The sequence below is a fragment of the Hermetia illucens genome, chromosome 2 (assembly GCF_905115235.1).
Source record: "Hermetia illucens chromosome 2, iHerIll2.2.curated.20191125, whole genome shotgun sequence".
In the NCBI taxonomy this organism is placed as follows: domain Eukaryota; kingdom Metazoa; phylum Arthropoda; class Insecta; order Diptera; family Stratiomyidae; genus Hermetia; species Hermetia illucens.
The window spans coordinates 127,142,143-127,169,035 of record NC_051850.1 but is presented as its reverse complement, the minus strand read 5'-3'; the positions used below and the strand labels follow the sequence as shown (position 1 = coordinate 127,169,035).

Here is a 26,893-nt window from a genome sequence, read left to right as displayed (position 1 = left end):
ACAACCGGTATCCGGTCTAGGCCTGCCTTAATAAGGAACTCCAGACATCCCGGTTTTGCGCCGAGGTCCACCAATTCGATATCCCTAAAAGCTGTCTGGCGTCCTGGCCCACGCCATCGCTCCATCTTAGGCAGGGTCTGCCTCGTCTTCTTTTCCTACCATAGATATTGCCCTTATAGACTTTCCGGGTGGGATCATCTTCATCCATACGGATTAAGTGACCCGCCCACCGTAACCTATTGAGCCGGATTTTATCCACAACCGGACGGTCATGGTATCGCTCATAGATTTCGTCATTGTGTAGGCTACGGAATCGTCCATCCTCATGTAGGGGGCCAAAAATTCTTCGGAGGATTCTTCTCTCGAACGCGGCCAAGAGTTCGCAATTTTTCTTGCTAAGAACCCAAGTTTCCGAGGAATACATGAGGACTGGCAAGATCATAGTCTTGTACAGTAAGAGCTTTGACCCTATGGTGAGACGTTTCGAGCGGAACAGTCTTTGTAAGCTGAAGTAGGCTCTGTTGGCTGACAACAACCGTGCGCGGATTTCATCATCGTAGTTGTTATCGGTTGTGATTTTCGACCCTAGATAGGAGAAATTGTCAACGGTCTCAAAGTTGTATTCCCCTATCCTTATTCTTGTTCGTGCTTGTGTTTGACCAGTGCGGTTTGATGTTGTTGGTTGATTCGTCTTCGGTGCTGACGTTGCCACCATGTATTTTGTCTTGCCTTCATTGATGTGCAGCCCAAGATCTCGCGCCGCCTGCTCGATCTGGATGAAGGCAGTTTGAACGTCTCGGGTGGTTCTTCCCATGATGTCGATATCGTCAGCATAGGCCAGTAGTTGGGTGGACTTGAAGAGGATCGTACCTCTTGCATTCACCTCAGCATCACGGATCACCTTCTCGAGGGCCAGGTTAAAGAGGACGCATGATAGCGCATCCCCTTGTCGTAGACCGTTGTTGATGTCAAATGGTCTTGAGAGTGATCCTGCTGCTTTTATCTGGCCTCGCACATTGGTCAGGGTCAGCCTAGTCAGTCTTATTAATTTCGTCGGGATACCGAATTCCCCCATGGCCGTGTACAGTTTTACCCTGGCTATGCTATCAAAGGCGGCTTTAAAGTCGATGAACAGATGGTGCAACTGTTGTCCATATTCCAACAGTTTTTCCATCGCTTGCCGCAGAGAGAAAATCTGATCTGTTGCTGATTTGCCTGGAGTGAAGCCTCTTTGGTATGGGCCAATGATGTTCTGGGCGTATGGGGCTATCCGGCCTAGCAAGATAGTGGAGAATATCTTATAGATGGTACTCAGCAACGTGATACCTCTATAATTGCTGCACTGTGTGATATCTCCCTTTTTATGTATGAGACAGATTATGCCTCGCTGCCAATCGTCAGGCATTGATTCGCTGTCCCATACCTTGAGCACAAGTTGATGAACCACTTGGTGTAACTGGTCGCCTCCATATTTAACCAATTCGGCTGTAATTCCATCGGCTCCTGGCGACTTATGATTTTTTAGCCGATGAATTGCACGGACTGTTTCTCCTAAACTTGGTGGTGGCAGTATTTGTCCGTCGTCTTCAGTTGGCGGGACCTCCAACTCGCCGATGTTCTGGTTGTTCAGTAGCTCATCAAAGTACTCAACCCATCGCTCTAATATGCCCATTCTGTCGGAAATCAGATTTCCCTCTTTGTCTCGGCAGGATGAGCATCGAGGTGCATAAGGCTTCATCCTGCTGACTTGTTGGTAAAACTTCCGCGCCTGGTGCGGTTGCTCCCTGTACTTTTCTAGTTCACAGACTTGTTGGTTCTCCCAGGCTTCCTTTTTCCGTCTGTGAAGTCGCTTCTCCGCTCGACGGAGTTCGTGATAAGTCTCTGCGCGTGCCCGCGTTCTTTGAGAATGCAACATTACTCGGTATGCGGCATTCTTCCGTTCCGTTGCTAGCTTACATTCATCGTCAAACCAGCCGTTCCGACTCCTTTTGCGGCTGGGGCCAAGTATATTTGTGGCCGTATCCATGATAACGTTCTTCAGGTGGTTGTGAAGATCATTAGTTGATGCTTCATCTCCAGGTCCTCTATTGACTGCGGTTATTGCGGCATCCATTTCCCTCTTATAGGTGTCGCGGAGGGTTGTGTTGTGGATGGCTTCAGTGTTCACTCTCACCTGATTGTCAGAGGGGATTCTAGATGGTATTGTTATTCGAACTCGGAGCACCATGCCAACGAGATAGTGATCCGAGTCTATATTGGCCCCCCTATATGTTCTGACATTCATCAAGGCTGAGAGGTGGCGGCGTTCGATGAACACGTGGTGAATTTGGTTGAAAGTGGTCCCGTCTGGAGAGGCCCACGTATGTTTGTGGACCGCTTTCCGCGCAAACCAGGTACTTCCAACAACCATTTCGTGTGACCCTGCTAATTGAATAGTCCGCAGTCCGTTATCATTTGTTTTTTCGTGTAAGCTATGGGAGCCAACGTATCGCCTGAATACGGGCTCCTTCCCTACTTGGCTGTTAAAATCCCCAAGTATGATTTTGATATCATATCTGGGACAGGCTTCGAGGGTTCTTTCTACTGCCTCGTAGAAGGTATCCTTCTCCGACTCTGCAGTCTCCTCTGTAGGGGCGTGAACGTTTATGAGGCTTATATTTCTAAACTTGCCTCGCAAGCGCAGAGTGCATAGCCGTTCGCTTATACTTTCAAAGCCGATAACAGCAGGTTTCATTTTTTGGCTGACTAAGAAACCTACTCCGAGCACATGGTTTACTGGATGGCCGCTATAATATATGGTGTAGTGGCTCTTCTCCAGGAAACCGGTCCCTGTCCATCGCATCTCTTGCAACGCTGTTACATCAGCCCTATATTGGGACAGGGTATCGGCTAGCTCCTTATCAGCTTCATCTCTGTACAGGGAGCGCACGTTCCATGAGAAAATGCGCAAATCGTTGTTCCTTTGTCGTTGCCGGGTCCGTCGTTTTAATATCCATCCTATCCGAGGCTCCTGTTGTGGCTTCGGCATCTCGGCCATACTGGCTGTTAAAGCAGCAATCTCGCGCCTCAATTCACCCACCTCATCCGACGGTGGTTGAACGGCCGCCAAGGTTGGGCGTACGTACACCTCCTGCACCTGGTCGGCCGTCGCTGCCAGTTCCTCCAAGGAACCGGAGACGCAAGCGAGGATCGCCTGGGTGCCCTCCGGGAGCCGACGCAGCCAGAGCGACTTGATCAGGTCGTCGCCGATCTTGCTCCCACCCAATTGCCTCATTTCACGAAGCAATTGGCTGGGAGTTCGATCACCCAACGTTAAACCCGCCAGCAAGTGGTCTAATTTTGCCGACTCGCTTGCCGACAGGCGCCTGATCAACTCGCTCTTGAGCTGCACGTACGATGTCGACTTCACCACGTCGGACACCAGAAGTATGGACTCTTCGTCCAGGCCGACCACCGCGTAGTTGAAACGGGTCGCGTCCGATGTGATGCCGGACATTTGGAACTGTGCTTCCAAATGCACGAACCACAGCTCGGGGTTCCGCCGCCAAAACGGAGGAACGCGTACTGCGAGGGCGGTCACTTGCGGGTCCGATGGGCCTGCCGCGTCTTTATTGTCAAAAGACATTTTTCTTACCGAGAAGTACGAGATTGAGATGTAAACGCGGTGAGTTTATACTGAAACGCGGTGAACTTTACACCGACACGGCAGGCCGCACCCACAAATGCACGCACGAAACGAGAAAAAACGACGAGCGAAGCGGACGCTCTCCAGCGCAGACCAAAAACACCACCAATGAAAATGGAGAACTCGCGATGCTAAACACCTCCTCGCCGTCTCTTGCAGCGATTTCAATCTTTTATTATATTTTTTTTTAAATTTTAATGTATTGAACAATAATTTCACTTAAAATAAATTACAATAATGATTCGCTGCTGCGGCCTCTTTGGTGAAGACGGCGTCGATGTGAAGGCGGCGGCGGTGGCGGCGGCTTCTGCTGCAGCGATGGTGGCGGAGTCTTCGGTTTCTGCCTGATAGCGGTGGCTGTGGCAGTGATGCTGGTGTCGGTCAGCTGCGCTGATCTTGACGGCGAGGGCTGCAGTGACGGCGGCGGCTTCGACCTCTGCGGCGATGGTGGAGACGATTCCGGCGGCGGAAGTGGCTGCGGCAATGATGGTGACTGGGGCTGCGTTGATGGCGTCTGTAGCGACAGCGGTGGCAGCTGCTGCGTATGTGGCAGCACCGGTGTCAGCTGCTGCGTCTGTGATGGCAGCGGTGGTGGTTGCGGCGTCTGTGGCGGCAGCGGTGGCGGCGACGGGGACAGCCGTTTACTGCTGTTGTTGATCGTTGTGACAATGATGACTAGTCCGGTGCGTGAAAGGTGTTGTGCAGGAGGGCGTGCGTACGGGAAGTCGCGTGAAAATCTACTTCTGGTGAGGGTCCGACGTGTGTCGCGCAGTACACTGTGTAGAGAAGGTTTTCTCGCGTTTTTTCTTGCCTCTGCTCCTACTCGGGATGTGGAGATGCGACACGTTTTCGTGATGTTTACAACGGCACTCCACACTCAACTGTAGACGCGAACGCGTGAAAATCGCTTGCCGTACGGTCTACTGATGTTTTTGATAGATTTCTCGGTGTTTGGAAGTTCTATTTCTGCCGTGTTGCTCGGACGAATTTTGTCGTCAATAGAACTTCACCAATGGCGGCGATGGCGGATAATTTGTCGTTTTTTAAATATCGGGGTCACCAATTAAGTATTTAACATTCTTTATTTTAAATATTTATTGTATACTTATTATTTATTAATAACAAATGAAAATTATTGAATTCGTTCTATTTTAAACTTTAATTACAAATCAAATTGGCATGAGGAACTATTGAATTCGTTCTATTTTAAACTTTAATTACAAATTAATTGGCATGAGGAATTATTGAATTCATGGCACACTTTTCTCCGATCTTCCACTCCCGTGGCGTGCTACGCAAAGTGGATAGATCCGCGCCATCTATTCGCTCGCACTCGCAACATTCGAAATAAATTTCGAATGCTGCGAATCCTGCCGCGCCACAAATTGGTTAGAAGTACTGATATTGACTCCCAATTCTAATACGAGGATAGTTTCTCTTACGGCATTTTGTGATGAGGACCATTTCGCGCCCTTTTAACAGCACTGATTTTTTCAGATCAATACAATTCAATATCATTGAGATGTTGCCCGAACACAACCATTACTATGGCATCGGCGTTCTTTCGGAACCAGACAATTGTTATACCTGATGTCCTACCTTAGGATTGCCAGTGTGGGAGTACTGAGCGGTACGTACGGAGACAAAATGTTCCTTGGGTTCATCACTGATCTCATACCAGGGACTTCGTTCGTGCAAGTAGCTTTAGAAAATATCAACTATCTAGGTGGGGATACAAATCGTCACCTGAGACTTCTGTATAGGACTTCAATTGGCTAAGTTGAATGTATTCTTCCTGTCCAGGGTTATCACCATGTAATACTTGCTAGTACTACCCTTTCAGTGAATTGAATTCTATTCCAAGCCAACAACCAATTCCTTGGGTTCCAACAACTGGGGGTAGTCTATTATAGATTACCAACTCTAACCCCTATGGGGCGATAGCTCACTCGGAATTTGCCAGTTTTAGGTAATAGTACCAATTTTTGCACTTCCATGCTTCGAATAATTCAGTGAACATGTCCGGTCTGGAAATCGTGGTAAGCCTAAGAGCACTGTTCGGAATTATGCCTAGGCCCAGAGCTTTGTCGTCATCCATTCTACAGCAGACCTCCGGCAGTTTATCTATGTTTATTGAGGTCATATTCGGAGATATCCGAAAGATATCAGCGCTCTTACAAGGAGGGTATCCACTGGATTATTTTCAAGAAGAAGGTAGGGCACGTGCTCTAAGCAAATGACCGACCTCTGAGTTGTCCCATAACAATTCTTTAAACGTTCCCTCACGGGTTTACATTTACCTCCGAGCAGAGTTCTTACAATATTCTCTCTTCGATCACCGGCTCAGTGGCAGCCTGATCAAAAGTTGACTAGTCCATTATTCCACTAGTGGTTTGATCTTCCGCTGCAGAATGTGCTTTCCATAAGCATGGACTCGCCACACGCCATAGCGATGCTTTAGGCCACATGAGGGGCTTTTCCTCTGGACTGTAAGCATTAGTAGGTTGATCTAGATTGAAGGTTTACTTATTCAATGCCTTTGGAGGACAGTCTGATGTCCCTCTGGGTTTTGGTTATGCCCTCTTTTTGCATTCTGGCTCTCTCCATTGTTCGAAGATAATTGGCTGGGGATCGCTGTGGGTATAGTCCTCGCTAACTTGGCAGGATATACCACGCACCAGTGCAGAGAAAAAATGTCTGCGCTTTTCGCAAATTCATAATAAATTCCTTGGACAGTTCCTCCTACTTGAACTGTTCCTAAGAGATTAGATTTTCGTTTGCTATTTGTAGTCTAGCCTAAAATTAATAGAGACGGGGTAGCTTTCTCCAAACTACAATTTTTGTTTTTAAATGTAAATATATATTTCGAGAGCGACTTACCCTAGTACAAAGCTACCTCCGAGAAACGGAACTAAAAGCGCGGAAGCTTTGGCAATTGGAACGAAATACAAGGGGAGCAAAACTGATGGATGGGCCAAACAGCGAAAAGGCCAAGAAGAAAGCAAAGGTTAGAACCTTTGTGTTTCTCGGAGCTACTACTGTTTTTTCCTCTTTCCGCTTGCCGACTTTCTACAGGATCCATATCCTTGTCCTACAGTCTCTTGTTTAGTGGCAGGTTGACAACAATAAGTTTAGGTGGCCACTTGGGTAGCCTTTGACACTGTTGTTGCAGATTTAGACTTGCTCTTGATATTTCGTTTTTCTCTTGTGATCTGTTGTAGACGACACTAATAGCTAAAATATATTCTTTGTAGCTTGGTGCACGTTATTCTTGTCCTTGAGAAATTCGGACAGCTAAACTATATTTGCGTCAACCTGTGTAAAGAGTAATTCCTCTGAAGCAGAGCTATGTTCGCTATGAGTCCCGACTGGACTACTGGCCTTCCCTGCGGTTTATCTTTCACAACCTTTGGCATTAGTGGAGATCTCAGAATTGATAAGCTCTTCCTGAATGGGTCTCTTTCTAGGTTATGGAGTCTGCTGTCGCGAAGCTTATCTTTCTTCGCTTTTAGTACTAGTGTTCTTGGTGAAGTCATATTTCGCTCAAACTTCCTCCTTCTCTCGTCTTCCATGATGGTTTTGTGTTCTGGGTATCCTTTCTATAGCTCTTTTGGTTCACATACCTATGCAAAATTCGAAAAGAAAGTGTCTGAGTATATATTTACACATCATTAAGTGTGCCCCTATCCGCCAACAGGGGTCCTGCCTGGTGGGATATCTGCCAACTCCTCTCAGGATTCACTGTCTGTCTGTCCGATTTTTTTCGGTTATATGGGACTCTTATCCCCTAAAACCATCTCCTTCCGAGAATCAATTTCCGGTTCCAACACTCTCTCTCATTAAGACTGATCTTAAAAGTAGCACCGGTATCAAGTAAAATCTTTCATTTAGTACCCCACATGACTATATTGAATATAAAAAATTATACAGCCCCTTTTGCGTGTGAAATGACTTCCCCCTACCCCTCGGTAATGTTATTCCCTGCTAGCGTGGGGGCTCACAGTTCCTAGGTCCTCAATAATTTTCGTGCCAATAAGCGTAACTGTTTTTGCGAGAAAAAGGTGGTAAGGAGTGAACTTACTTGAGCAAACGTTCGGGATTCTCATACCGGTGATTTTTGGGGGTAAGGACCCTAAGAGAGATCTTAGAAACATAGGGATAGATGCCAAAGGAGGTAATTCGGCAGGAGCTCAAAGAGAACAGTGCCTTGATCTGGAAAAATTAGCTTTCACACAGATTGGGGTGAAATTAGTTGAACTGTTCTAGTTTCTTATGGATAAGTTCAACGTGCACCAAGCCTTAAAAAATATAGTGAGGGCTATTATAGTCTTCTATAGCAGATCGCAGAAAGGAGGGAGAAATTCCAAGCAAAAGCTCAAACCTACTGCCACACCCGTGTCATAGGTAGGCCAAGTGGCACCGAACTGTACTACAATCTAATGTAGATCAGAGAATTAAAGAGCCCCTAAGGGGAAAAAAGGCATTCAGCATTTTCCATGATACTGTACTTGAAACTCTGTAATTACCTGATAGACTACTCCGTCAACTCCGACAGTATATTCGGTATTGCCTCCAGAATCGAATTTCTCAAGGACAAGAACGACATGCACCAAGTTATAAAGAATATAGTTAGAGCTATTAGTGTCGTCTACAACAGATCACAAGAGAAAGAACGAAATATCAAGACCAAGTCTAAACTTGCAGCAACAGTGTCACAGGCCACACAAGTGGTCACTTAAGCTTATTGTCATCAACCTCCCTCTAAACAAGAGACTGCAGGAAAAAGATATGGATCCTGTAGAAAGTCGGCGAGCGTCTAAGAGGAAAAACAGTAGTAGTTCCGAGAAACACGAAGGTTCTAACTGTTGCTTTCTTCTTACCCTTTTTGCTGTTTATCCCATCCAACATTTTTGCTCCCATTCTATTTCGCTCTAATGAGCTCTGCCTGAAGGTATACATACAACCGTGTCGGAGTGCATATGAAATTGTGATGGGGCGATTCAGAGACCATTCGCATCCGCAAATCACGTACCCTACTCACTTGTTGAAAGCCACCCAGGGGTTATTCTCCTAGCAAGGGAGAAGCACTGGCAACTTTCAGTGATCTCTTGATATAGCGATAAAATGATCACCTCAGCCGATTGTTCAAACAGCGATGGAATGCCGGAGGACTCAGAACACGTATTCTTCTACCACCTCGCAGAATCTGCGGAAGAAAGGAGAACAGCTTAGGAAAAGTGTAAATAATCAGATGATTTCCTTTTTCGCTAGTGGTTATTTACTTTGGTATGCATCATTGATCCCAAATAGGAGAAAGATCCCCAAAAGGAGAAAGAGCGTCTTATTATTTACATTTAAATTAATTGCTAGAAACACAACAGGAATACACTAGATTTAGTATCATAAAATCCGGGGTGGAGCATGCTAGCATCGCAGGAGGATTGGAGAGCGATCAAGTTCATGTTCGGATCTACTTAGAGCAAACTCTGAAAGGAGCAAGAGGTTCCACAGAGCAGCGTAATGAGTACGACCCAACCGCAACGCTAACAATACCATTACCCACAATGATGCCTGTGGGTACAAATGGAAGCAGTATGCCTTTTGTATTCGCTGTTCTTCTAGTACAAATAATTCTTTTTGCTAAATAAATGTCGATAAATTGAGAGAGGCAGCTAACTGGCTATGTCGATTGCCAGCTGAAACCTCCTAACCTAATCAGAATCTAGTTTTGCAAGTCCTAAAAGGCTCTCGAACCAAATAATGTACTATATATTAATCGTATTTAAAAGGGGTATGGGTCCATATGGCGTAAGTCACGAAAGTTTTGTCGGTCTTGACTTCAAGAACCCTAGAAATATGTCACATCTAAAGGTAATAGCACTGTCGAAAGGATAGATTTGCTATACCGTTGTGCCTGATGCTTTGCTGTTTCTCAACATCTTGCAAGTCTCCAGAACTGCCTCCATGCGAGCTTTTCTGTAGGAATGTTGCTTCACCTCCTGTCCAATCCTATCCGCTGTTCTCTGGGCCATTTTTCTAGCAAGCTGACATGCGCAAGGTTATACAATTTACTATCCCACTAGCAACTATGCCTTCCACTGGCGAAAGTGTGTTGCCTTGGCCTTGGTGAGATACAAGCCCCCGCGATGCACTCTTCCGTATTAATGGCTTACGGTGATCCTGATATCATGATCTGGTGTAGCTAAGCTTTCATAAATATTTATTCAAGCATTGCTTTTCCAGACCATCCAAAGGTCTTTCTCATTTTCGGATGAATTCTAATCCCTGGGAATTATTTTTTCAGGATTGAGGTGGTCTTAAGTCCGGATCCAAATGACAAATCGATCGATTTTGGAGAATTTCCCTCCCTTTTTTGGTTCGTGGACTCTTCTTTGATGCTCAGTTTCCAACTTTATTTGAAATGAAAAAAGGATGATTGGCGGTTTCCTGGATTGTAGCGTCAACGATTATTATCTCCGAGTTATCACAATCTCGGCAGATGCCGGATTTTACCTAATACTAGCACTAACTGCCAAGCATTTAGGCTCGGACGATCCTACCTACTTAAAAACTAAAGGGGCACTGGTGGTGATGGCCGGTGGTAGGTCAGTGGGAGAATCCGTCGAGTACTCCCCGCAACATCGAGCACGTATGCAGAATGGTGTACTTCTGCATGGTTTGAACCAGACTTTGCGAAAGTCCCAGGACATCAAGGGAAGCCGTGAGGGATTTAGGTACAATACCTGTAGCTGACAATATTATGGGAACTACGACCACCCGCTCGAGACGCCAAATTTCTTTGATTTTCGGAGCCAATGGCTCATAGTTCACCTTCTTCTCCACGTATGTCCGTTCAATGTTGCTATTATGGGGATAGCAACATCAATAATATACGCGGAGCGACCCGTCTTGTCAACTAACAGTACGTCAGGCTTGTTGTGTGCGGTATGGCGATCAGTCAGAACTTGCCGGTCCCAATACATGCTGTAAGCAGAACTATCAAGTACTGCGGCTCCTATCGGTAAATAGGACATGTTCCCGTGATCAGCCCATGCTTATATGCAAGGTTTTGATGGATAACCTTACATACAGCATTATGCCTGGTGATGTATTGCACCGGTGCCATAACAGTACAGCCAGAAATGAGATAGTCCAACGTCTCTAACGCCGAACCACACATTCTGCACTGGTCGTTCTCCACCCGTTTTTTCATGATGAGCTGTTTATAAGCTCGGGTGGCGACCACGCCATCCTGAATGGCACACATGAACCCCTCCGTCTCAGCAAAGAGCTCCCCAGCACACAGCCATCTGTTCGACAGATGCAAATCGACAAATGGCTCCCAAAGACAATTCACGTGTTTACCGTGCATTGCCTTCGACTTCCATTCATCGATCCGCTCTTGGTCCGAGTTAAGTGGAGTCAGTCCACAGTCTGTCTTACAGGCAGCCGCATGCAAGGGACTCGCCTGCTCTTTGCTGTAAAAATAAGGGCGCAATGAGTCGACTTGGCGATGATGTTGTGCCGCCACGTCAACCACGCCCCTACCTCCGATGTCACGAGGCAGGTTCATCCGCTCTACGGCAGACTTTAGGTGATGCATTCGGAATTTGGACACAGTTGTCCGTATCCGCCGCTGGACGTTTTCCAGATCGGTCTTCCTCCACGGCAATATTCCGAATGCATAAGCCAGTGAAGGGATAGCGAATACATTCAACGCGCTCATTTTATTCTTCCCCGAGAAATGCGAGTTCAGCACCAGCTTAACACGTCGCAGGAATGCGGACAGCAGAGCTTCCTTCAGATCACCAACTCGAGTATGGGTTCCTTGCAGAATTCCTAGGTACTTGTAGAAGTCTGCGTCGGTCATAGCTTCGATGTGGAGGTCACCAATGCTATGTCCAGTATGCGGCTCGTGATGACCTTTGCGGATGGCTTGGGTTCGACACTTGTCTAATCCAAACTCCATCCGAATATGACCGCTGAACATGTCTATTATTCGCAACAGACTTCTAAGATGATTGTCAGTACCAACATGCAGCTCCATCTGGTACCATCTAGGTACATCAAGTGTATCATTTCGCACTTAGCACGCAGGCCATACTTTATTGCAAAACCATGACCTCTAGCATCATTCAGTAGCCATGAAAGGGGATTCAGTTCCATAGAAAACCAAAGGGGACTCAACGAATCCCCCTGGAAGATGTTCCTCCGTATACGGATGGGCTCTGAGGTATTAGCACCCTCAGATGTACGCACCGATAAGGTGGTCTGCCACCCTTCCATGACTGTCGCCAAAAACGGAACGCTATCAAAAGCCTTGGCATAATCGATATAGCAACTGAAGAGGTTTCTTTGGCCTCTAGTTGCTGCCCTACAACTACCGAGTCGATAATGAGTTGCTCTTTGCAACCCCTTGACCCAACTCGGCAGCCCCTCTGCTCCTCGGACAGAATGTTGTTGGTCTCGAGGTGCACATTGATCCTTTCACTAATAATGGACGTGATGGATTTGTAGAGGGCTGGTAAGCAAGTGATCGGTCTTGTGTCTGCGGGTCCTGCACCGTGTCCTTCTTAGAGATAAGGTAGGTAATCCCCACAGTGAGGAAAGGTGGAAATTCCTCCGGCCGACTGATGACCTCATTTATACTGCGTGCCAACCGACTGTGTACGCTGGTAAATTTCTTACACCAGTTCTTCGAGCTGTTTATGGCTCGTCGAACTTCCTCTTCGGTAACATCCGCAAAATTCATGCCAGGCGTATTGGCATGGCGGGTACCTTCGGTGGTGATCCACTCAGCATGCTCAGCATGCTGGGTAGGTAACCCCCAAAGTCCACCCCAATACTCTTTCGCTTCCGTCACCGAGAACTGTATTGTCTGAGCGCTCTAGCGCAGTCTAGCAATCTCCTGCCTTAGTGAGTCCCGCCGACGTTCCAGACGAATTTTCCATAGTGGATCCCTTTTGTCACTAAAACCAATAACACGAAAGCGAATCTTCTGACCGTGCAATCTGATAGCCGCAACTGCACCACAATACACAAGTGATTGTAGTTGCAGCAGCGACATATCAGCACACAGTCGAGATGCAATCTCATCATTGATTTGAGATAGAATTCCCGGAGTTGCTGGAGATGCATAGAGCCTGGGAATACCTGGTCTATGCAAAGGATCCATATCCGAGAATTCTATACACGCTCTTTGGAATTCATCCCGAACCTCAGCGGAAACCTCAGCTGGACGGTGGAGAAGAGTGCTTCGGCGAGTACTGAAACTGTTACCTGCAGTGCGGCGTGGTTTTGTTGAGGCCGCCGCCTCTACCCCCATCGACTCTTGGTCACCAGTTTCCCCGATGACTTCAAGTCGAACACGCTCCCTGATGGTGGCCGGGATTGTGTCGCTCCGAGTAATAATGCGGTACTGGGCTGCGACTCGCTGCACAGTCACGTGCGCGAATTACGGGAAACGCTCGACGAATCTCTGGTGCAACAAGAGGCGGTAAGATGTTGTACCCGCCCCGCCGTTATTTCGTAGTAGGAGCAGATGATGAAGAGGTTCATTTCTTCAGTCCATTTCATCCGCTTCCTACGCGAACCTGCTGAAGTGGTCGCCACAGATTGTGGCAAAACAGCTGCAGCAGGCGGACCTGCGCTCCTGGTCGTCGTGGCGCCTAGACGTCGAACCGCTCCACGACTAGCGGTTTCGACGCCGTGCTGTCCATTACGAGAGCCCGACCCAGTCACCAAGTCAGACGACTCCCGCCGGTTATCCGTACCGGACCTTAAATTTCTCCTTCTCTTAATTTTTGGTAGTTCATTTTATCCCTAGCTGCCAGGTGTTGAGATAGCTTCCTTAGTGAGTAATCTGCAAGACTGCAAAGTTCCTGCACTTTCCTCATCTACCCCCTGAGACACTGCGGTGGCGTACAGCCATTCAGACTGAAGCTATCCATCCCTCCTCCTTTCACAACCGGGCTTATTATTATTATTATTATTGGGCCGACATCTAAACAGGCTCTTTTCTCGGGTGCTACACAGGTCGTTGGCCAAGTTATGAAGAGGAAGAGGGGGGGGGGTTACTAACCGCTGCGAGTGACGGCAGGCGTGACACGCTCGAGCTTCAATACCGAGCGAAATCCCAGGAAGTTCAACGTAGTGTACGTCATGAGAAGGTAAAATTTACTATTGCGCTGTTCAGGGAGGCGAAAGATACCGGAGATCGTAATACCGCTTGTGGTTGCAAATCTTACGATGGTCCTGTGAAGGGCGTCAACGGCCGACTTCTCATCTATGATAATGAACAACTGATGTGGTGAAAAGAACACTTCACCACGGTTCTTAACCGTATTACATCCGGTGAAGTTTCCTTTTTGTGGATGAAGTGGGTAGTCACTGTAGCAGAGAAGTCGTTTTAACATCATTGTCTGCGTCGTTTCATCGGAGTATGCTGGCCTGACACTATCTCAAACGAGGTACTTGGCCAACGCACAGGCCAGGCACTCGTACCCACTGTGATCGGAAGTTGGCAGTGGATAGGCCACACTTTAAGGAGGACGAGGGTTTCATTGTAGGCTACTCCATGCATCGGAATCCACTCTTCCAAGATGGCTCACGAGTGGGTCGCAGAAGGCCACTTGGCGCAGAATAGCAGAGAAGAAGTGCGAGCGTCTCAGGAAGTATTGGAAGGAGATGCTGAAGGGCATTTCACGTAATCGCGAACGATGGCGCGTAGGTGTGGTTGATGCGCTATATACCACCAAGGGGTGAATTGCAATCATACATTAGTAAGATTTGAAGGTGGTATTTCCATTTGTTGGATTTAGTGTATATCATCATGGAGTAAATTTGCGTCCTTACTAGCGCATAGTTTATTACAAATTTTTAAAAAGACCCTTTAAAGAAATAATAAAAATTAAAATATTTTAATATAAATCATGTTTTTTGTAAGTTTTTAGTTTAATTTATTGCAGATTTAAACAGAGCAAAAGCAGTAGAAGAAACAATCGGAAGACATGAACTTGTTGAACTATGTTCGTTTCAGTAACCAATTTTAAATATTCTTTCAGAAATTTCTAGACAAAATATTGTATTTGTGGTTCAAGTCGTCATTGGGAAGTTTCTAAAAATTTCTGTGTCAAAAAAAAAAAACAATTCATCAGATGAATAGGATTAGATAGAATATTGGTAGGGCCATGTCTACTAACGTTTCCCCTGAGGCAGATCCTCTCACTCTAGAGATTCCTTTTATCCCAACGCAGAGCATGTTCTATAATAACCGAGTAATTAATATCATCCATTCACCTGCACTTTTTTATTTCTAGATGCACCACCAGTCCTGCTCTACAGTTTCATTGAGCAAACCCTGCAGCCAGGACCGGCAGTAAGTTTAAAGTGTTCAGCATCAGGAAATCCAACTCCGCAGATTACATGGCTACTGGATGGCTTTCCCTTACCATCTCATGGAAGGTAATTATTTACATAATATATCAAGTGCTTGATACATAAACGTGGGCACACATTCTATTATCAGATTATACTTTGTTCTACTAATTAATACTCGCTAGGACGGGAACTGCTGGTGTAATAAAAGAATGCGCTTGGCTGACTGAGTAGCTTTTGTAATGCAGGAAAGCTACTTACAAGCAGCATTATAGTCCTTGTTGAACTTATAGGTACATGGCTTGTATCAGAGCCAATAAATGTACATAGGAGATATTTCATTTTCTAAATAGTTTCTGTCCCTGATGATATACATCTTCGCTCTAGATCAAACTTGGCAGCCATTGCAATAACAATACCTGAGGAGAACGTATCTCTTCTTGAGTTGATACAATATCCGTAACTGCTACCGGCTTTGGCTGATAGTATGAGAGCAACAAAGTATCTGTGACTACGACTGGATGTCATTTTTCAGGACAGTTTCTCCCTCATCTCCAGGACTTATACTAGGCTAAATTACTTTTTGGATTACAAGACTTGTAATCTCGTTTGCTCTGGACGAAATTACTTTTTCCGCAACAGCGAGCCTAATGAAATAAGCGCGTCCTCTACAGTAACGAAATTTGTCACTTCCGCCGTTAAGGTTATCGTTAGTAAATGTTATTTTTGATTTGTGAGATTTTTATTAAGCTCGGCAAGTTGAAATTGCTTCTTACTTCATAAGGGACTTCAAGTGAATTCCGATTACTGGCAGCAACCATCCAACTAATCTGAAGTTTAGATTAAAAAGGCGAATGGTGAAGAGCGTTGTACGAATACAGAAAATAGGAAGTACCGTGCTGGTGCTGCTATTTGTCAGTGATGGTAACAATTTCAGGAAAAAATAATGATTTCCATCATCATTATCTTATTAAATCTAAAGCAACCACTTTAAGGTGGTTTGTTTGCGATATATGAGGTGTAATGAAAAACTAAAGGAAATTTTCATTTCTTCAATCGTCTAGAACTCACTTTTCGATTTAGTGTTTTAGTTTTTTGTCTATTTCGATTTTAATTCATGAACGGTGACGTAACGTGTTCATGATCCATTTGGTTTTCCGAAAGAGGAAAATGACACAGGTCTGGAAAATCGCAAATAAGCAGTAAGATATGAGTGGAAAGTTTATGGAAGTGTAAATTCAATGCGCGATTTTGCCTTAATAATGAACGCTTTCGTAGTAATGTTTCATGCAAATTCAACATCTCGTTCGCCGTAAGATCATAAAAATATTTTTTTAAATCTCAGTCCCTCTCATTTCAGGCATAAATTTGACATATTTGATACTTTGTGCGTTGGGATTACACCAGAATTTTTAATAACACGTTACACTACAACGCATTCGCATTAAATTCGAAAACAAAATATTGAGGCCGAGTGCCGCGATCGAGAAGGGGAAATCCACGACGGATCATATCTTCATCTGATGTTTCTTCTCCCACAATAGGCTCGCACGTAGTGTTCAAATGCTAAATATAAGATAAAACAGTGAATCATCATCATCAACGGCGCAACAACCGGAATCTGATTTAAGCCTGCCTTAATAAGGAACTCCAGACATCATGGTTTTGCGCCGAGGTCCACCAATTCGATATCCCTAAAAGCTGTCTGGCATCCTGGCCTACGCCATCGCTCCATCTCAGGCAGGGTTTGCCGTGTCTTCTTTTCCTACCATGGATATTGCCCTTATAAACTTTCCGGGTGGGATCATCCTCATCCATACGGATTAAGTGACCCGCCCACCGTAACCTATTGAGCCGGATTTTATCCACAACTGAACCGTCATGGTATCGCTCATAGATTTCGTCATTGTGTAGGCTACGGAATCGTCCATCCCCATGTAGCGGGCCAAAAATTCTTCGGAGGATTCTTCTATCGAGCGCGGCCAAGGGTTCGCAATTTTTCTTGCTAAGAACCCAAGTTTCCGAAGAATACATGAGGGCTGGTAGTAGAGAGCTTTGACCCTATGGTGAGACGCTTCGAGCGGAACAGTTTTTGTAAGCTGAAATAGGCTCTGTAGCTGTTATCGGTTGTGATTTTCGACCCTAGATAGGAGAAATTGTCAACGGTCTCAAAGCTGTATTCTCCTATCCTTATTCTTCCCGTTTGACCAGTGCGGTTTGATGTTGTTGGTTGATTCGTCTTCGGTGCCGACGTTGCCACCATATATTTTGTCTTGCCTTCATTGATGTGCAGCCCAAGTTCTCCCGCCAATTATCGCCTCCTCAATCTGGATGAAGGCAGTTTGTTTTGTTTGTTTGTTTGTCAATATCTTTAGCATAGGCCAGTAGTTGGGTGGACTTAAAGAGGATCGTACCTCTTGCATTTACCTCAGCATCATGGATCACTTTCTCGAGGGCCAGGTTAAAGAGGACGCATGATAGCGCATCCCCTTGTCGTAGACCGTTGTTGATGTCAAATGGTCTTGAGAGTGATCCTGCTGCTTTTATCTGGCCTCGCACATTGGTCAGGGTCAGCCTAGTCAGTCTTATTAATTTCGTCGGGATACCGAATTCTCTCAAGGCCGTGTACAGTTTTACCCTGGCTATGATATAATAGGCGGTTTTAAAGTCGATAAACAGATGGTGCAACTGTTGTCCATATTCCAACAGTTTTTCCATCGCTCGCCGCAGAGAGAAAATCTGATCTGTCGCTGATTTGCCTGGAGTGAAACCTCTTTGGTATGGGCCAATGATGTTCTGGGCGTATGAGGCTATCCGGCCTAGCAAGATAGCGGAGAATATCTTATAGATGGTACTCAGCAACATGATACCTCTATAATTGCTGCACCTTGTGATATCTCCCTTTTTATGTATGAGACAGATAATGCCTCGTTGCCAATCGTCAGGCATTGATTCGCTGTCCCATACCTTGAGCACAAGTTGATGAACTATTTGGTGTAACTGGTCGCCTTCATATTCAATCAATTCGGCTGTAATTCCATCGGCTGTTGGCGACTTATGATTTTTTAGCCGATGAATTGCACGGACTGTTTCTCCTAAACTTGGTTGTGGCAGTATTTATCCGTCATCTTCAGTTGGCGGCACCTCCAACTTGCCGATGTTCTGGTTGTTCAGTAGCTCATCAAAGTACTCAACCCATCGCTCTAATATGCCCATTCTGTCGGAAATCAGGTTTCCCTTTTTGTCTCGGCAAGATGAGCATCGAGGTGTATAAGGTTTCATCGTGCTGACTTGTTGGTAAAACTTCCGCGCCTGGTGCGGTTGCTCCCTGTTCTTTTCTAGTTCGCAGGCTTATTGGTTCTCCCAGGCTTCCTTTTTCCGTCTGTGAAGTCGCTTCTCCGCTCGACGGGGTTCGTGATAAATCTCTGCGCGTACCCGCGTTCGTTGAGAATACAACATTACTCGGTATGCGGCATTCTTCCGTTCCGTTGCTAGCTTACATTCATCGTCAAATCAGCCGTTCTGACTCCTTTTCAGCTGGAGCCGAGTATGTTTGTGGCCGTATCAACGATAATGTTCTTCAGGTGGTTGGGAAGATCATTTGTTGATGCTTCATCTCCAGGTCGTCTGTTGACTGCGGTTATTACGGCATCCATTTCCCTCTTATAGGAGTCGCGAAGGGCTGTGTTGTCGATGGCTTCAGCGTTCACTCTCACCTGATTGTCAGAGGGGATTCTGGGTGGTATTGTTATTCGAGCTCGGAGCACCATGCCAACGAGACAGTGATCCGAGTCTATATTGGCCCCCTATATGTTCTGACATTCATCAAGGCTGAGAGGTGGCGGCATTCGATCAACACGTGGTGAATTTGGTTGAAAGTTGTCCCGTTTGGAGAGGCCCATATATGTTTGAGAACCGCTTTCCGCGCAAAGCAGGTACTTCCAACAACCATTTCGTTTTACACTGCTAATTGAATAACCGGCGGTCCGTTATCATTCGTATTTTCGTGTAAGTTATGGTAGCCAACGTATCGCCTGAATACGGGCTCCGTCCCTACTTGGCCGTTAAAATCCTCAAGTATGTTTTCGATCTGATATCTGGGACAGGCTTCGAGGGTTCGTTCTACTGCCTCGCAGAAGGTCTGCTTCTCCAACTCTGCAGTCTCCTCTGTACGGGTGTGAACGTTATTGAGGCTTGTATTTCTAAACTTGCCTCGCAAGCGCAGAGTGCTTAGCCGTTCACTTATGTTTTCAAAGCCGATAACAGTAGGTTTCATTTTTTGGCTGACTAAGAAACCTACTCCGAGCACATGGTTTACTGGATGGCCACTATAATATATTGTGTAGTGGCTCTTCTCCAGGAAACCGGTCCCTGTCCATCGCATCTCTTGCAACGCTGTTATATCAGCCCTATATTGGGACAGGGTATCGGCTAGGTGCTCATCAGCTTCATCTCTGTACAGGGAGCGCACGTTCCATGAGAAAATGCGCAAATCATTATTCCGTGTTCGTTGCCGGGTCCGTCGTTTTAAAATCCGTCCTGTCCGAGGCTCCTGTTGTGGCTTCGTAACAAGTTGTTTTCCATGTAGGGTTGTTAGCCCTACCCAACCCCCAACCTGGAGGACCAGTTGGTACAATTTGTCTCGTTTTTAGGCGCGGGAGACTCGCCTTCATCCTTCTCCGTCTGCAGCTTTTCGTTAAGAAAGAGCTCCCAGCGGTCACCACGTGGAGGTGGAGATAGGGTTTGGTAGTAGAGCTGTTGGTTTTGGTTCAGCAGGCGTTTCCCAGGTTTTATGCTCCATCGTGGGTACCAATCCACGTTTCGCCCTGGGACCTATACCTTTGCCCACCCAAACAGTGAATGATCATTTTTAATGCTTTGTGTAAAATGAAACTTTATTAGAATCGATTCGATGTCTGTCTGTATGTTTGTCACACTCGATTTACTCGGCAAAGACTAAATCAATTATCAAGAATTTTGGTGAGAATGCATCCACTCGCTTTCGAGCGCTTTGGTTCATATCCCCTCATAAGCTTCCTGTATTGCTCCATTCCTAGTAAGTTCGCGCAGTACACTGCAATCAGCCGTTTATCTTTAGTTTTAAGCGTAGTAGCGATGAACCCATTTTTAGTTCAAAAGAATGGTTTTGGCCCGTATAAAGCTGGCACTATTCTTTTCGTGGCCAGTTCGTCCTAATTCAATGCGGTCTTGGACCTAGAGTATCCAGACCTTGTTGAGCGCGCCGAACCCTTTTAGCCTGTTAAACCATTTGCATACCAGTTTGGAACTTCTGTGGTAAGACTTAAGTGCCTTAATAGCCATCTGGCTGTTGGGCAGCAATGTTGCGTCATCTATAGTGCCTTTCGAGGTTGAAGGAGGCACATCTGTCTATGACGTATATTTCCGCCTGGAATATAATAGTGTGCTTACCGAATGGTTCAAAGCACGTTTTCCTTGGACCAATAAACCGGGCGCCTGCTCGCTATGTCGCGAGGGATCTGTAAGTATCAGTAGTTGGTCAAGTCACCCCCTCCCAGTTTGCCCTGTTACTCCAAAATGTTTCAAACTTCTTACCGTTGTGGCGCGGCAGGATCTGCAGCATTCGAAATTTATTTCGGATGTTGCGGATGCGGACGGCTAGATGGCGCTGAACTCAGAAACTCTCCACTCACTCGTTTTCCGAACGCACCAGGGGAGTGGAGAACCAGCGGTAAAAAAATGCCGTTGGTTGGGACAGTAAGGACCGCATGGAAATAAGTCGGTCTCTTCTGTATCCAACCGCGGCGCGGATCACAAGCTCGTGGAAGTTCTGCAAAGTTTGTATTACAAGCGCTCAGTTGCATGGCGTCCATATAAATGTCAGAAATAAAAACATGCGAATTTTGTTGGATTAACGTTGTTATTATAATTAGTAGTTTTTTATTGAAACCTTTCGGTACAAATAAATAAAATCCTTTGAAATGTTTTTAGACGTGCGTCAGTAGTGCAATATAATATGATTTGAGTGTTCTTTTCCAAATGATTACCACTTCCAGTTTTGCATTTATTACTACACAAAGAAATCTCTTAATTCCAAGCTAATTTGGTAGACGTTTTGATCATTTACCAAACCGTAGTGAAGCCTGGCTCACATGTTATCCCTTGGTATTAGAAACTCGTGATGCCGCGTAGAAATAAAATTAATTTTCGGTCCAGTAAGGCAGCTCCTCGCCTTACTGGTACTTCCGAGCATTCTGAATATCACCCTCTGTGCCTGCATCTCTATGTGCAGATATAGAGGAGTTAACCCCAGGAGGACCTGTAAGAATATCGTTGGGCAAGTTCTTGAGCTAGTCTTTGAAGTTTGTGAGACTCCCTGGCTGTTGTGCTGAGTATTGTTCCGTCTGCCCCGATTACCGCGCCATGGATAGTAATTTTTCTTATTATTGCAGCATGTTCTAGGTGCCTCTCCATTTTTCCCCTGCAGTGAACCTGCAGGTCATTAAATCTCTTGTGGCTTTCCGACATATGTTTCCAACATGTGTCTTCCAGAGTAATTTTTGGTCTAATGTGGTTCCCAAATATTTGACACTTTTACTCGTTTCACTTAGGGTATCCTCATATTTGCCATTACAGATAAAAAAAAAATATCATCAGTGCAACCCTGGACCTGAATTCCAGTGTTTGTTAGTTATCCTACGAGTTTATCAACTACCATGCTCCACACATCAACCCAATGTTTATGTCAATACAATTTGTACCTGTTGGTACTTCTATTTGTCTACACTCTATCATTCTGCCCATCCATCCGTATCTCTATGTGCAATATGTTATCCTTTGATGTTCATCCATCCAGTACAATAGTCGCGGGCTTATACAGGGCAGTCTCGGCTGATCGTCTTGCCCGGCAAGCAGGCTGGCATGTGGGCAGTATTGCGTATATGACCTTCTCCACCGTCCTAAGTAAGAATCATGTCAGGCAGATTGGTCTGAAAGATTAAGCTTCAAAAGGATCCTTTCTAGCTACTCTTTCCCGCTTCCAAGCCCTTGGTAAATATCCCATAAGAATGATGCCCATTACCAAACTAACCGAAAGATCCTTAGATGATTTATAGGCTTCTTTGCAGTAATACTAAGAAAAAGTCATCTACTCCAGGTGATTTCATTGGTTTAAACGTTCCCACTGTCTTTCTAATTCCACCTTCCGAGCACACATCTTTCCTTAGCCTCCAATTTACCCTTTTCCCCCGTGTTAGGCAGAATCCTATTGTTTTCCGCCATAGGAACCCCGTGAAATGAGTACTGAGGAGCAGGTGGCAGAGACAGAGAGAAGATATTACCTTATCTTTGGAGACAGACAGAGAGAAGATATTGCCTTATCTTTGGCGACAGTTTTGTATAGCCTGGATGCTTCTGTGAATTGTTTTAACCCTTCACAAAGTTCCCTAAAGCTGTTCTATTTCGCTACCATGATGGCGTTTCCAGACGTTCTTAGTTCTTTTCTACCTTGGCTAGTCTGCGGCTTCTTTTTTCCGGTTGAAAGGTTTCCTATCTCGTTTCTCATTCCGGCTTGTCCTGGGATTCCTTATTATTCCTTCTTGCAGAGCGCGAAACTTCTTCCGGTACACTCAGGATTGTTGAACAAGTACCATTCTAACATTATTTTTGGAACTTCTCCTTGCATTTGCAAATGCAGCTTTTGAGTTGTGGAGGTTTACCTTGGCTATTTCGATGCTGGCCGTCGTTCTGTTAGTGCTTGAAGCTCTTTTCCAATATCAGAATACTATCATCCTTTTGTGATGATGGCACTTTCTTGCGTTTCACCGTCCGATATGTGCTCTAGAAGATGTAGATCAAAATTGTCCAGCTTCTTCTCCCCTGTTGGTAGCAGATCCGCTTCCCTGCTCAACCCTACTCTTTCAGCCTCTGTGCGTCCGTGATTCCTTCAGGGACCAGTATAAGACCTGGTCTGAAGAGTATGCCGGTGAACGCGGGCTACTTATTCCACCACTTAAACATCTCCAAGACGATGAGACCCTCGCTTATTTCGTCCTCTTCACGGGTGAGTATTTACTACTGCTTTTTAAGTAGGAACCTTTTTTGGTTGCTGCTTGCGCAGTAGGCCAATGTTGACCTAGACTTCACTGATTGACATCCCAACTTCTCTCTTCTTGGATGTAATCACCTGTGATACAAGAGATACCTCCGCCCAATGGGCCAGTTTGTGTGCGATAGAGGGTCGCGCTTGTTTGTTTTTCGACTTGTTAATATTTTTCTATATTATAAGAGTATTCATTTGAATGGGTACGATGGTTAGAAAGTCAGTTGTACTTTGGCCACCCGTAACACAGGGTAATCGGGCGTACTCACTAAGACTGCCAGGTGAGGCTCCGTTCGAATAAAGGCACGGTTCCAATAACACCCTCGGTCTTTGTAGGCGAGAGGCTTGGCTCCTGGATAGCCATCAACTCTAGAGAGAGATTGCTTGGCTCCAACAAAGCTGTATTATATATTAGTTCATCCTGCAGTCTATTGCTTGGTTCCCTTGTAGAAAACCGAAAATTTTGTTGAAAAGTTCCATGCGTGGTAAAAAACACATTAAATAGTCAGAGATTATTAACAATTATTGTTAGCATTTGTTAGCTTTCTATCATAGAGGTCTATATTTTGATTAAAATATAAGACAGCTCTTTATCACAAATTGAGGTCTTACACAGTACTTCCAATTGGAACTAGTGAAAAAATTACAAATATTTTTGGAGATGTATTGCAAGTCGAAAGAATAATTGCAACTGAATATTGCCCGGGTTTGATAACATATTCAAATTCTCGACCTTCTTTACTTTACGCCTATCATCAAGTCAATACCTACCTGACCGGGGATAAGTAGGATAAATCTTATCATTTACTCTACAAACCAATTACTCAAAGTGTCCGGGTGGTTTTTGGTTAGATGATAATGGAATTATTGGATATGACATTGGCCACGTTCCCTGATAATGACTTTTGGAAGTCCACTGAATTCTCGTCTTGTGCAAGCTATTTTCATTCAGCTTTATTATTTGAATATTCTGGGCTCAAAGGAAATAAGATACTTTGGAAAGCACTCCTCTGCATCTTATAGCAAGGCCCTTTTGTGTTTAGGCACATCATTAAGAGCATCCCTATGGGGCGTCTTGTGCTAATGGAGAGAGAGATATTGCGTTGGACTAGTGGCGTGACACGTTCTGATCATATCCGAAATGAGGATATCCGCGGTCGATATGTGGCTGCACCGTTCGTGGAAAAACTGAAGCTAGGCTTCTTCGATGGTATGGCCTCGTAATTTGCGTTAAGGAGAATTTACTTACCAAGATTGGTCTGAACATCGGAGTCGATGGTAAACTACCGTAAGGCCGACTGAAAAACAGTGGCTTGATACGCTGGATGGTGAAACTAAGATCCAACTACGGTTTAGGAGTGCCAATTTTCTTTGTTGTTTAGGTAATAGAAACCTTATATAACTCGAAGATCGCCACCGAAACTGCCTTTGTCTCTAGCGAAAGTCGAGTTGATAACATCTGGCTGCATCGGATATCGAATGATCCCTGAAAATTTAATTCACTTTAATTCACTAAAATTCAATATCGCTGCAAAACCCGATTAGGCTTTTGAGAAAAGCAAAAGTAGCTGAAAAGTCTCGGTATCACATATTGTGTTGCATCCTAAAAAAGTCGACACAGTAAGCAAACAATCCACAAGTCGGAAATCGGAAACTTCAGGTATGAAAGGTTTTGCTGAAATCGGCTTTTGTCTGTCCATCTGTCTGTTTCCATGTCCGGATAGCTGAGTGGTTAAAGCACAAGGCTGTCGTACGGAAGGTCGTGATTCAAATCTCAGTGGTGACAGTATTTGTAATGTTATTTGACGTCGGATACCAGTTGACTTAGCTGTGAATAGTACCTAAGTCAAATTAGGATAATAATCTCGGTCGAGCGCAATAAGGACCACATTGTCTCCTACAGTATATTGTAGTGTATCGTTGCGGCTCTAACACACTTCAAGGCCCGTATACAATATGGACTGTTGTCCCAACGATTATTATTATTATTATTATCTGTCTGTCACATACACTTTTTTCAGAAACGATTGTACCGATTGGCACCAAATTTGGTGGGAATTGTGAACTGTCACGCATGCGGTGAGTTACCTCGTTCTATGTGGAACTTAAGGGGGTTGCCATATATTCAAAAGAGCTGTTTAACATATTTTTCTTCACTGAATGTAGTAATGTAGGGTATTAAATGAAAGGTCTCGATTAGTACTTTCTAAATCAGCCCATTGCGAGTAAGGGATGATAAAAGGGTCACTTAAATTAGGGAGGCATTCTAAGAAACTACCCACGCTTAAATATAGCACAGCCTCCTGGAAAGTTTGGTAAAATCCTACACAGTGGGATTCACTTTCCATGTGCTAGTCTCATATAACAGAAAAACACTAGCACAGAACAACTTAATATTGCTGTTGAGATAACGGCATTTTCAAATTTTAAACATGATAAGGAAAGCTGATTTAGCACTGTTAATGCGGCGGGCAACATCTACTTCGGTGTCATCGTCCGCAGAAATCACACTTACAAGATATACAAATTGATTGATGCTCTGCCCATTAATGCAGATAGAGAGAGAGAATGACCCGCAAGACTGACACTTGGTTTTGTTGGTGTTTCAGTCCAACTCCACTTACTTCTCCTTCCAAATCCAGAGCCATTTGGCCAAGGTCTATGACTTTGTGAGAGAGCAAACAGATGCCGTCAGCGTAGTTGAGGTGTGAAAGATGTCATAGCCCACTGAATTCTTCCTCATCATCTGGACAAGACAACATGAAGAATGGCACAAATAACAAAAAAAAAAAATAAATTCGTTAACAATATGCAACCCTGATGGACTCCGCTATGAACATGGAAATCCTCCAAGATTTAACTTCGGTGCAGCACGCGACATTTGGCGCCATCATATGTCGGTCCGATAATGGCTATTAGTTTCTCCGAAAGTTGCTCCTCCGTAGAGCACACCAGATACACTACCTATTCACTCTATTGGAAGCTTTCTCGAAATCAACGAAGAGCAGGTGAACGCCGTGCACGGTTCGAAAATGATCCGTATAGTGTTGATGTGGTCAATATATGAGGATGCGGAGCGGAAACCTCTCTGCTCTCTGTCTCTATTATTGCAAAATTTGACGTATTTAGGATGAATTCAGATTCGGTTCGCAGTGAATTTTAGATATATGTTAATATATTATTATTAACTTTATTTGAGCAGATATGTGCATGGACTACCACGATTTTTTCAGATTTTTTGATTGTTTGTAAAAAAGTTTGATCTTTTCTAGCGTAACACCTTTAAGAAAGGTACTTAGTTTCGTCAAATCACCATCGATATTCCTCAAGTTAACAAGAGAATATAGCACAAGAATCATGCGTATCACAGTGCGACGGAGGAAATTGGAGCGACAGTCACTTCCTCTTTGGCTCTGACGAATATAGCAGGTCTTCTAGGAATGTACGCTTCAGTCCGTGAATCTATCGCTAGTTGCTCAGCAAGCCGCCTTTGAGTAGCCTATATTTTGCGAAAAAAATACCTGATGATGACACCTCGTTCAATTTCGGAGGGTGCTTTTCCTCCACAAAGTGACAACTGGGACAGATCCGAGTGGTTGTCCTTTCCAGCTGTGGAAGTCGACAACACGGTCAAAGCTTGGCCAGTTGCATTCCGAGTTTACTTGGCATATAGAGGGCAATGAAAATGGCCTTTAATATATAGCTATAACGGTCCGTTTTCGTAAAGGTTTCTGAACAGGACATCTTCGGAA

At 44.9% G+C, this 26,893-nt stretch overlaps 1 protein-coding gene across 13 annotated transcripts in view; it reads left to right on the top strand.

Annotated features, from left to right (window-relative positions):
• Positions 1-26,893, top strand: part of LOC119649256 (Down syndrome cell adhesion molecule-like protein Dscam2) — a 252,363-nt gene that overhangs the window by 147,659 nt on the left and 77,811 nt on the right. For all 13 annotated transcript variants that reach the window (XM_038051338.1, XM_038051337.1, XM_038051330.1 and 10 more), the window contains exon 7: positions 15,004-15,148. In XM_038051338.1, the coding sequence (XP_037907266.1) occupies positions 15,004-15,148 (145 nt within the window). The remainder of the gene's footprint in view (positions 1-15,003; positions 15,149-26,893) is intronic.